The sequence below is a fragment of the Gymnogyps californianus genome, chromosome 21 (genome assembly GCF_018139145.2).
Source record: "Gymnogyps californianus isolate 813 chromosome 21, ASM1813914v2, whole genome shotgun sequence".
Taxonomy (NCBI): Eukaryota; Metazoa; Chordata; class Aves; order Accipitriformes; family Cathartidae; genus Gymnogyps; species Gymnogyps californianus.
In genome coordinates this window covers 7,144,541-7,155,439 of record NC_059491.1, presented here as the reverse complement: position 1 = coordinate 7,155,439, position 10,899 = coordinate 7,144,541, and the positions used below count along the sequence as shown (strand labels likewise).

The 10,899-nt window shown below is 60.8% G+C and overlaps 1 protein-coding gene across 1 annotated transcript; it reads right to left on the bottom strand.

Moving 5' to 3' along the window:
* Positions 1-662: 662 nt before the first annotated feature.
* DNAJC16 (DnaJ heat shock protein family (Hsp40) member C16) lies at positions 663-10,786 on the bottom strand. The gene is made up of 14 exons (XM_050909534.1): positions 10,623-10,786; positions 9,582-9,648; positions 8,310-8,640; positions 7,268-7,452; positions 5,807-5,911; positions 5,044-5,202; positions 4,533-4,663; positions 3,968-4,151; positions 3,580-3,762; positions 3,235-3,311; positions 2,667-2,747; positions 2,465-2,563; positions 1,840-2,010; positions 663-1,402 (listed from the first exon to the last, which is right to left on the bottom strand). Exons 1-14 carry the CDS (start codon positions 10,784-10,786, stop codon positions 1,006-1,008), a joined length of 2,334 nt encoding a protein of 777 aa, XP_050765491.1. The 3' UTR covers positions 663-1,005.
* Positions 10,787-10,899: the final 113 nt, after the last annotated feature.

Below are 10,899 nucleotides of genomic sequence, written 5' to 3'. Positions count from 1 at the left end.
CACGTAAGCGCCGGGGTGATGACACAGCACTTCTGGGGCAACGTTTCAAGAATACAATCACCGAAGAACTGGGTTCCTTGATACAAAGAAAGGTTGCTTTGTACTACAGATGTCCGGGTGGGTTGGTTTGAAAGGAGCCCGGACCGACTCCCTAGCAGCTAGGTACCGTTTCTTTTACGCATCTACTGGCTCACAGCAGCTCACGCCTACAATCCGAGGACACGGTTAAAGTTATGGCTCTAGGATACAGGGTCTAAAACCGACAGAAGCAGAAAGGCATCTGAAAAATCAACGTGACATTTAAATGGCTCAACACCTTTACAGTATTTAGGGCCGCGCCAAACCCCTTCCCTCCCCGGTGACGGCGTAGCCGCGCGCGGAACTGCGACGCGAGGAGCCCGCGCCACGGGCGAGTCCCAGCTACAGGTTTGCTACGAGGGAGGTGCTCCCGACCGTGCCCTAGATCACTTACCACGGGGAAAGCTGATAAAGTACGAGCGCCTGGTGGGAGAAGGCCTTTCGGAAGGGCAGGGCCTGGCAGGGTCTTGCAGGGTCTTGCCGGCGTTACGCCACGCGCCACGGGCTAAGCGCACGGGGAAGGGAGAGAGAACCACGACCCGACCTGCGTCACCGGCCGCGTTCGGTCCGGACCGAGTCGCCGCGGCAGAGAAGTCACGGGTTTTTCTTCAACCGAGGTAAGGCGAGAGGTGGAACGGGGGCGACTCGGGAAGCGGACGTGGCGGGGCGAGAAGGGAAAAAACCGGACTTCTCGGCGCTTCGGTAGGACGGCGTCCAAGCGCGCGACGAGTTGGCGGAGGGAATTTCGGTGCGCTTGGCTGCGCTCCTGGGCTCCGGACGCGGGGAGAGATTTTCTAGTCGCCGGCCCTGGGAGGGTTCGTCTACAACCTAAGGTCCATTCGTCACGCTTGTTTGTGTATTCCTGGAAAGAGCTGTCCCTTGTCATCTCCGTAAAAAGTTTGTCCGTTAGAATCTCCTTAAAATCCCTCAGTCTAGCGCGGGCCACGAGGGGATATAGAACCTCTGTAAGGAACCCTCTAGGAGGCGTTCCATCCAAAAGGACAATTTGTGTAATTTGTTTTTAATGGATCTAGAGCCCGGGCTGCAGGAGGATTTCCCTCTGGCTTCCGCGTGTAGCGAGGAATCGTAATCCTCGCACGATCCCAGGGTTCCCCCCTCATCCCCCGATCTGTGCGGCTTAAAGAGGCAGAAGTATTTCTTGTGGCCGTTCAGAGCCAGGACGTAGCCCGTGTAGTCGCGCTCGAGGAAATGCTTGTCGTACTGGTTTGGGATGGGGGCCGCGTCCTGCGCGAACTCTAACAGGTACTCCAGCCATTCTCGGTGCTTGTCCAGGCTGAGGAAGGAGAAATGAAGAGAGCTGCTCCTGGGGGAAGAGCAGAGGAGAAGCAGGATTAGCACGTCTCCCGAGTCAGACCGGATTCCTACCGGACAGGTAAGCGCTCGTAGACGAGGGCAGGCGCAGCGCTGTGTCGCCGCAGCTCCTTTTTTAACCCGGTTCAGCCCAGGCGACAGTTGCCTAGCGTGCAGCGCTGTCGTGCTCTCCGTTCGCCGAAATGGGGGTACGGCCAAAGCGGCAGCGGCGCCAGACCTGTCTGGCCGCCTTCGCCGAGCACGGCCGGGAAAGGCCGCTCGGTTTTCGGCGGCTCGTCGCCGCTAACGAGCGCAGAGGCCCCTTTGCTCGCCAGAAGCGTTCCCTGCCGGCGATCGAACCGACGCCCGATCGCCTCGCTCGTCGTCGGAGCGGCGTTTACGCGAGTTGTTAAAACGGGAACGGCAACGCGGGAGAGGGCCCCAGCCTACCCTGTGAACGTGTAGACTTCCAGGGCGAACTTCTGGAGGAGGAGGGTTTTGGTCGAGTTGGACAGGATCAAGACCACGTTCATGTGGCCCGGCCTCAGGTGTACCAAGTTACTGTTGTAGTTGATGTCCGTTAGCTCGGTCACCTCGACGAAGCCCTTTTTGGGAATCCTGCTGCAACAGAAACAGTGACCGAGCGAAAGGGGAACGAGGGAGCGGGGGCGACTGAGGAGGGAGAAACCGTGCGCTCGTTCCCCGCCCCCCCTACGCTGAGCCGTCCCTGTGCCCCGTAGCTAAAGCCGGTTCACTCGGTCCGACGGCCAGACCCGGCTCTTCCTCGACACGTCAGTCAGCCCTTTACCTTTCCCCCGAGGACGCTGGCTGGGGCAAACTCGGCGGGAATCGCCTGATAACCGAGTTTGCGCGCCCCTGTCCTCGCCGGCCCGGGTCCTGGCCGAACGCCGCTCCTACCCACCTCGCTGTGCCCGCGCCAACGGCCGCGCCGTGCCCGCGCGACGCCGGCGCTTCTCTGCCCTCCGCCTAACGCTCTCTGCGCGCGCTCTCCGCGCAGAGGCTCCCCAAGCAATGCTTCAGCAGAAAACGTTTCTGGAGGAATTAGCGAGGGAACCTGTTACTCTCTTTGCTGAAGCTCGCGTCGTTCTTCTCGGTCTTTGCGGCGGTTTCTTCTTTCTCAGAGGGAGGAGAGTCCCTTGGATCGCTCGAATCGCTGCAAAGGAAGAAGACCTCGTGTGCGTTTAAGGCACCAGATTGGATTGAGGCGCTGCTGGCTGGACCGTGAGATCCCCTGGGACGTTTTGGGGTGCACTCACCTAAAAGCCTGAACGATAACGGTGCCAAAGAGAATGAAGAGCGCAGAGAAGAGCAAGGACAGCAGCGGCATCATTTCTCGCCTGAGGGGAAGATTGCAAACGGCAATCAGGTCCGCGAGGTGCGCGGTTTCCGCTCGGATTTCGGTTCCCGTCTCCCTCGAGGAATACCGTGCGGTTTCCCCAGAGACTCGGCTCGTTTCCTGGGGTCTTAAAGACGACGGAGATGTTGAGCGCTGTCCCGCTCCCACCCAAAAGGAGGAGGATAAAAATGGATCCGTTTTAAAACAAGGCGGCGACAGGGGAGTGGCGAAAACCAAGAACGGACGCGTGGTTTTGGGAGCGTAACGTCCGTGCTCGGCCTCGAGGCCGAAGTACCCGGCGCTCGAGGCAGAAGCTAACGTCGCTGTGGCGTCACCGCTCTTCGCCTCAGTCTCAAGAGAACGCAGGCGCCTAGGCGTGTTGATGCCTTCTCGATTCCTGGTAATAGGAACCTGGTTCCGCTGCGCATCTGAACAAGCTAAGGGCAACCCTGCTCCCTACCGAGACTCGCGAAGCGCCCCATCCCTACCAGTTACTGTGAAACAAGCTGTCCCAGCAGTCCGAGATATAGTCCAGCAGGGAGTAGAGCCATCGGATAAGGAACATCTGTTTAAAACGAAAAAAGCAAAAAGCAAGTGACAAACGCGCTGTGCAGAGCCCTGATAGGACTGCCTCCCCCCCGCCTCCCCAAACAGAACCCTGGGCCGAATCGGCTTCGGAGCGTGCCACGAGCTTCCTTCCAGGAGCAGGAAAGCTTGTCAGAGTCTTGCCTTGGTATTTTAAAATAGAAATAATGCCCGCGAATGACGGTAACGGGGCCGACCCAAAAGGTAACGCGGTGGTTGTTAGGCAGCTGGAAGGGCCGCGCGCTTACGGGAGCGAGTTCGTCGTTCAAGTCCACCAGGACGGTCTCTGAAGAGAGGAGGCTGGGGTCCGTCCTCAGCTGGTCCAGAAGATCCAGGAGGATGAAGTTGTCCTCTTTGCTGCCTTGCCAGGCTTCCTCCAAGGTTTTATAGGCGATCTTCCCCGCGTTATTGCGTCTCTCCAGAACGACCACCTGGACGAGCCAATAACATCGCAGATGTCAGAGAGGAAGGTACTCTGTACCGGGCGGACGGCGCGCCTCAAATCGCTGCCCAGAATTAGGCGTCAGATCAAGGTATAGCATCCTACATGAAGCGATGCGAGTTAGAATGACAGATGAACAGAAGAAGCTGGGGGGGGGGGGGGGAGAAAAAAAGAAAAAAAAAGGAAAGCCTCACAGCTGATTTTCCCCGATACTTCTCCTCGTCCATCAGCAAGGCGTCCGCAAACTCCGGCTGCCGGTCGTTGTAGACGTGCACGAACTTCAGCGTGTCTTTTGTGTTGGCCACGGCAAACGTCAGAAATGCCTCGTAAGCCTCAGCAAACTTCTCGCCTTCTCCGGTAAGCAAGACCACGCAGTGCCTAGGCGACACGACGAGACGGAGGATTAAGAGCCTTTCTGGACGCGAGAGGAAACGACCGTCCCCTTTCCGCTAGCTAGAACGATCCTGAAGAGCCAGAAACACCATTTGTTGCTTCCAGGCAGCCCGCTCCTGCCTTCCGCGTACTCGGCTCTCCAGCCCGTCGCCCCATTCCTCCTCCCTTCCATCCGCGCTCCGGCCCAGGATATGCCTCGTAAAGGCAGGAAAACTATCAAACGAGGCAGATACCCGGCGCGGTCGTTTCCCTTCTCCCTCGGAATCAAGCAAAAGGCAAGGCGGCTTTAGGAGCGGCCCCAGAGCCTCGGGGGACAAAGGGCGGGGGGGACGACGACGGACACGCGCGTCGCCTGCGGAGCCTTACTTTCGCTGGCGGTGAGACTTCTTGACGGGACACAGCTCCTGGAACAGCCGCTGGTTGGTGAGTCTGGCCGCCATGAGGAACTTATTCTGGGAAAGGAAGTCGTCGATGAGCTGCTTCTTCATATCTCGTGCCTGGCGAGGACAAAGAAAGCAGAGGTCAGAACCGAGCAGGACGAGGAGGGCAAAGCTGTCGCGGCGTTCTCGTCTGAAGCCCGGGGAAGGCCGCCAGCCGTCGCGGTCCTCGCCGAAATCACCCGAGACATTTTGAGGCCCCGAGACTGAGAAGCTACCCGCAGCCGCCCTCCTCGAAAGGTCAGACAGCGCAGCCGAAGCTGGCTGAGCTTCCTCCCTCCCGACGGTCGCGCTCTGCCTCTGCTGAAGCCCGAGTCGGCGCTGAGAACGGGCGCCCCTTACTCTGAAATGCGCCACCGACCGACCTCTCGCCGCAAGCTCGGTCAGAAAACCTCGGCGTCCGTTTCGCGTCAGCGCTCGGAGAGGGCTCTGAGCAATACCTGCACGACGTCGGCGGGCCTGTCGATGTGCTCCTTGAAGATCATCACGGTGGGAGTGTAGACGTTGATGTTGTACTGACTGGACAACTCTTCGGTGCCTCGGAGTCCGACGTACACGTAACCAAAGGACAAGTAGTCGCGGTACGCAAAGGCGGTCAGCTGGACGGGAAGAGAGCGCCGGCGCGTGTTTAGGTTAGAGAGCAAACGACATTTTCTCCCCCGAGCGCCTGCGGCGCCTTTGCGTCGAGAACGCCTCCCGCTGTTCAAATGTCACGGGGCGTGCGCCGCCAGAGGCAAAAGCCCTTCCCCTCCCTCGCTGAACGGCAGTTTGCGTTCTCTCAGTCGCTGTACAGGGAGCCTCGGCGGATCCACAGCTTTATTTTCCGACCTGACATTTTGCACGGTAGCAGGGGGTTCGTAGGAAACGGGCTTTCCAGTACCCCAAAATGAGACGTGCCGCAAAAATCTCTCGTTACCAATACAGGTCGGCACGTGCCTGCGCTGCCGCTACCTCCGAAACCCGCCCGCGCCTTCGCGTCCGCTAAGGGTCCGTCCGCGGCAGGACGCAGAAACGAACTCCTAACGAAGTCGGTCATCCGGCCGTGCCGCTTTCGACCGACACAAATCAGCTTGCTCTCCCCTAGAACCGGTCGGCGGTATTTAGAGGCATCGGTCCGCCTCTGCTCGCAGCAAGAGCGCATCGTCTTTTGGAGCAGCTGGCTTTACGAGCAAGTCAACAACGCGGCGACAGAAAGCACGTTACCTTGTATAATAACGGCACAACTGGCATATGATCGAATAGAAGGACGTGGGGCTTGTTTTCTTTCTTCCAGTTGGAGAGAAAGCGGACGTAGTTTTTATCTGTAATCTTTAAACAGAATCAGCGCATTAGGCGAACCTCTGAGCCGTTCGACACGCGCAGTGCCGTACGATCAGGTGCCCGAGCGAGAACCGCGTCTGGAAAAGCTGCCCAGGTGTTCCAGCAAGCAGACCGTGGGTTTCTCTTTCCAACAGGTATGCCCGATCTGTGCTTTTTTGAGACAGGAAATTAATCAAAACCATCCGTCTCGACCCGCCCCAACCCTCTTAGTTATTGCACCCTCTGTCGACGCCGTGTCAAGTCAATGCTGACGCCGCTTTCGTTCTCCTAACTGTTCGTTGGGGCCAGCTGCTTTATATATAGTGGGAGGCCACGGGTTAACAGGCACCCGTGAGCTCCGTCAAACCCGCTCCGTTTCAGGCCCGGTACCTGTTTGACCTAGGGGAAGGAGACAAAAGGGAGATCACGGCTCCTTTCGGGGCCCACCGGGAGGGGAGCGGACCGCTAGCTCTGGTTTTGAGGAGCGCCCGGCCGCAGGAGGCGAAACGGCCGCTTACAGCTGCGGAAGGGGACGGCAGACCCCGCTTTTGGGGCGAGAACTCAAATGCCCGGAGGACAGCAGGCCGAGAGTCCGTTGGGAAGGGCGGCCCTGGCTGAAGACCCCCAGGGAAAAGGAGGTGAGGTGAACGAGGCTCCAGGCGGCGGACAGGCAGGCGAGAGCGCTACGGGGGCCGACCCGGCCGCATCGCGCCGAAAGCGGGGGTGGGCGCTTTAGGACTCGGCCGAAAATAACCGAGCGAGGCCGAAATGCAGGAATTCTCTATCTAGTAGGAGGTTTTACCGATAACTTTGAGAGAGGGCTCGCGCTGCCGGCTCCGGTTTCAGAGGTCTCAGGCAAAACTGGACGAAACAAACAACAGGTCTCTCTCTGCGGGCGAGTTTTAGCAGAGAAAGCCTACGAGTTAGCGAGCGGGCCTTAATTTGCTAGACGAAACGCCGAAAAAGGAGAAGGGCAGCGGAATCCAGCCGGCAGGCAGAGCACGATCGCAGCTTCCTAACCTAGGGGCAGCTCGCGCACAGCTCTGGCGGCCGCGGGCCGTTAGGAGCGGGAGAGCAGCAGGCGCGCAAAGTCGCCGGCGTAACCGCGTAGTAGCGGGATCGGCCCTTTCGCAAGGAGGAGCGTTACGGAGCCGCGTCGCGCGATCGCTTCCGAGGGGGCTCCGTAGCTGCGATTACAGCTCTCAAAAGGCCTCGCTTCCCCAGCCTCGGTCGGATCTTCCCGCGTTCGCGACGCAGAGCGGCTCGGGGGCCGAACGAAACAGATGAGCCGCCGAAAGAGCTAAGGAGAGCCGAACCTGCGGGCGGACCCGAGCAGCGGCACGCGACACTCTCGCTGGAGCGTACCTTTTCTACGAGATTCCCCGGCAGGAGGTTCTCCACGAATTGCCGCAGGTTTTCTCGAACGACGGCGTTGTGGAAGAAGGTTATTTTCCCGTTAATGAGCCCGAGGAGGGACGGTGTGCTGTGCGCGCCTAGGTGATGGGCGAGGCGCCTTTCGTACCCGGCGTGAACGACTCCGATTCCCACTCCTGAAAAAGCAGAGCGAAAAGATCGTCGACGACCCAAAACGCGTCGTAGAAACCTGAGGGTGGAGACCCGTTCCCTTGCCCAGCGCCCCGCTCGGGAGTCAGTCACGGGACCGTCCCTCCTAACTCCGTACCGTCCTCCTCTTTGCAATCCTGGAAAACGATATTTAAACCCCGTAGCTTTCCCTAGGGGGAGAGAGAACGCGCTGGCCTCTTTTGTTCCGTCCCCTGGTATTTCACGTCCTGCATTAAAACCTCGAGGAGGCAAACCTGAGTAAGCGGGGCTACGACGCCCGCGTCCCCTGCCGTCTGTCGAGCCTCCGTGTTTTTACGGAAGCGCGCGCGCGGACGACGTCTGCGGGGCAAACGAGGAAGCGGGGGGCGGAGGGGCGAGTACAAAATAACCTCCTTGGCATCCACGCGCGTTCGGTGAGGCTCAAAACCGCACGGTGTGGTAGCGGCCCTAAAGTCGAGGACGCGTTCTGCGGGGCTCTTTGCTGATCAAAGCCATCCAAGCGCGGGACGAAGAGCGACGCGGCGTTTGTGCCGGTGGCCTGAATTCGCGGTGGCGCGATCGGCCCTCGGCCACGCCGTCGTTTATTATCGTCGGCGTCGGACTAAGCCGCTGGCCGGGGGGACGGGAGAAAAGGCGTCTCGCCCCTTTGATCTACGGGACTAGGTTTTGCCTCCCTTCTAACCTACGGCCTCATCGATTACGGTGTCAGCAACGTACGAGGAAGCGTTAGGAGAAATCCCTGAGGAAATCTCCGGAGGAAAGTCGGTCCGCCGAAGCGGAAGGCAATCGCCGCAGCCTCGCCGGGCGAGGGACGCGCGCCCGGCCTAAGCGGCCTCGTCCTTACCCAGCGCCTCCAGTTCCCGAGCGACTTCCTTCCACACGGGCTCGATGTGGATGCAGCTGAAGCACCAGTCCGAGGTGATTTTAATGAGGTAAGGTTTCTTGAAACTATCCGGCACGATTTCGTTGACGTAGTGGGAAAAGTGGAGCAAATACTTCTCGTCGGAGGTGTCGCGCCTCTCCGAATTAAAGGGGAAGTGGAAGAAGGACTCGTCAAAATAGAAGCCGTCGTGGAAGTGGTGGAACTGGCGATGCTGGTGCTGAGAGTAGCCCTGGCTTTCCCCGGCATCTCCGTAGCGATCGAAGTTCGCCCTCTTTTCCTCGTTGGAGAGAATCTGGGAAGCAGATGATAGAAGAGCGGTCGCCTGAAACCGCGAGGGGGAACTGCCCTGACGATAAGCCCACAGGAAATAACCGCAGCTGCGTCAGGCCGGGCTACGAGGGAACGCGCGGCCCGAGGGATGAACGTTCTGGAAGAGGGAACTATCGCATCGCCTCCCGGCTCGCCGTGGTGAATAAGGGTAAAAAAAGCCACAGCCCAAAAAAAGGAGCCCGTAAACCAAGACTGCCGGATCCGTTCCGACACCGATTGCCCCGCGAGCCCGAACGTCACGCCGTCCGAGCGTTGACGCGCTCTTCGGAGCGGCTTTCGCCGGCGTCCGCTCGAACGCGGAGGGTTTTCTCGGCACGTGCCAGAAGTTTTACCGAGCGGCCGGAAGCCCCGCAGAGAAACGGCATTTTTTGGCTGGGAGCCGATGATTTGCTTTTATTTCCGCGGGCTCAGCTCGCTTGCCGGGGAGGCGTCGGGTCAGCCGCCGCAAACTGGGGCAGCCGACTTCGAGAGCCGCGCAGGAGCGACGCGCAAGCAACTGCTTCCGCAAAGAATAACCGGAGGCGACTAAAAGCCCTGCGGGGATTAACGTTGCTAACGTCACCCCCAAAAGGCTTATATGTACGCCTGACGCAGACAAGACGGCCACCCAGCTGCGCGGGGCTCGGCGGATACCCGCTCCTCCCTCGTTTGAGGCTTTTTAGCGACAACGGGGCGGACCCGTAGCAAAATAGTCGCCGCAGAGGCCACGCTGGTGCCATGCGGCGGCTCTCTTGTCGAGAAAGCGGAGGAAACTTCTCCGGTCGGCGGCGTCCGCCTCTGCGGGGTCGAGCACCTTTCCCGCGCGGATGTACGCACGCAGAAAAAGCACGGAGCCCCGCACGGGAAAAATAAGGTCGCGTCACTTTTAACGACAGCCGGAGTTTAGCAAGAAGAGCGCGTTACCTCGTAGGCCTTGCTAATCTGGATGAATTTGTCTTCTGCTCCCGGGTCCTTGTTTTTGTCAGGGTGCCTACGAGGCAGAACCGGAGGAAAAAGGGGTCAGCGCTTCCCGGGGAGGGGAGGGGGGGGCACAGCGAGCTGTCGGCCTCCACTCAGAGGCGAGCGGGACGCGGACAGTTCGGGCGTGCGGCCGAGATCAGATTTTATGCCCGGCCCGCGCTCCCCCCACCCCAAAACGCAGCAGGGGGACGGGGGCCGTGCGCCTGCAGCCCCGTCCCTCCGTCCCATCCGTCGTGAGCGGCCCGAGCCCAGGACGAGGGAGCGTCTCTCTCTCCTACCCGCTACAGCGAGGCATCCCTCAGCTCCTGCCCTGCGCAGCTACTGAGTTCTGCCTGTAAAATACCTCCTGCCGCAGCCCTCGGGGCCGTCTCGGGCGAAACTACGCAGGCTCTAAAAGCTCCGGGTGAGGCTATTTTCCGAGGCAGCGCCTCGAGCCTGCTCCTCGGTGCGCGTCACCGAAGCGAGGAGCGCGACGTTTGCGCATCCAACGCCTTTCCCTTCCACGGCGCGGGGGGTTGAGTTGCCCGTGGACGTCGACGTACCAAACCGAGACCTAGACCCTGGCGTATTAAAGGTTCCCGGTTGAGTCGGGGAGAACTTTTCCCCCCGTAGCCGGGCTCCGGGAGGGTTTTACAGTACGGAGCGCTAGCGTGAAGGTGGCCACTGAGTTTCGGCACGACTCTCGGCCTGCGAGGAAGACCCGGCGCTCGTCTCCGACCGCCTGCCGAGCCTTGTCCGGCGCGGGCAGCCAGGTAACGCGGCTGATGCCACCACCCGGCAGCTTTACCCGCGGCTCGAAGCGCAGCGGCCTAGCTCTGTCAACCGAGAGGACGCGAAACGACACCGTGTCTGCGTGTGCGTGCGTGTGCGTGTGCCGCCCCCCCCCCCCGCGTCCGTGTCCCCGTCCCGCCCCGGTGCCGGGGCGGGGGGGGGGGGGGGGGATCAGAGCCCGGGGGAAGGCCCGGGCGGAGGGGAGGCACGTACCATTCCCGGGCGAGCCGCTTGTAGGCCTTCTTGATGTCGGCCTGGCTGGAGCTCCGGCCGACCCCCAGGACGCGGTACGGGTCGAAATCGCCCGCCGCCGCGGCTCCCAGCGCCGCCAGCAGCAGGGCCGCGGCCCAAGCCAGGCCCGCCCGCCCCAGCTCCATGGCCCCGGCGGGCGGAGGGGACGGACACCGGGCGCTGAGGGGACCGGCGACCGGCGAGGGCCGCGGACGGGCCGCCCTCTCCTACCCTGCGCCGCCGTTTCCGGCGCGCCCGC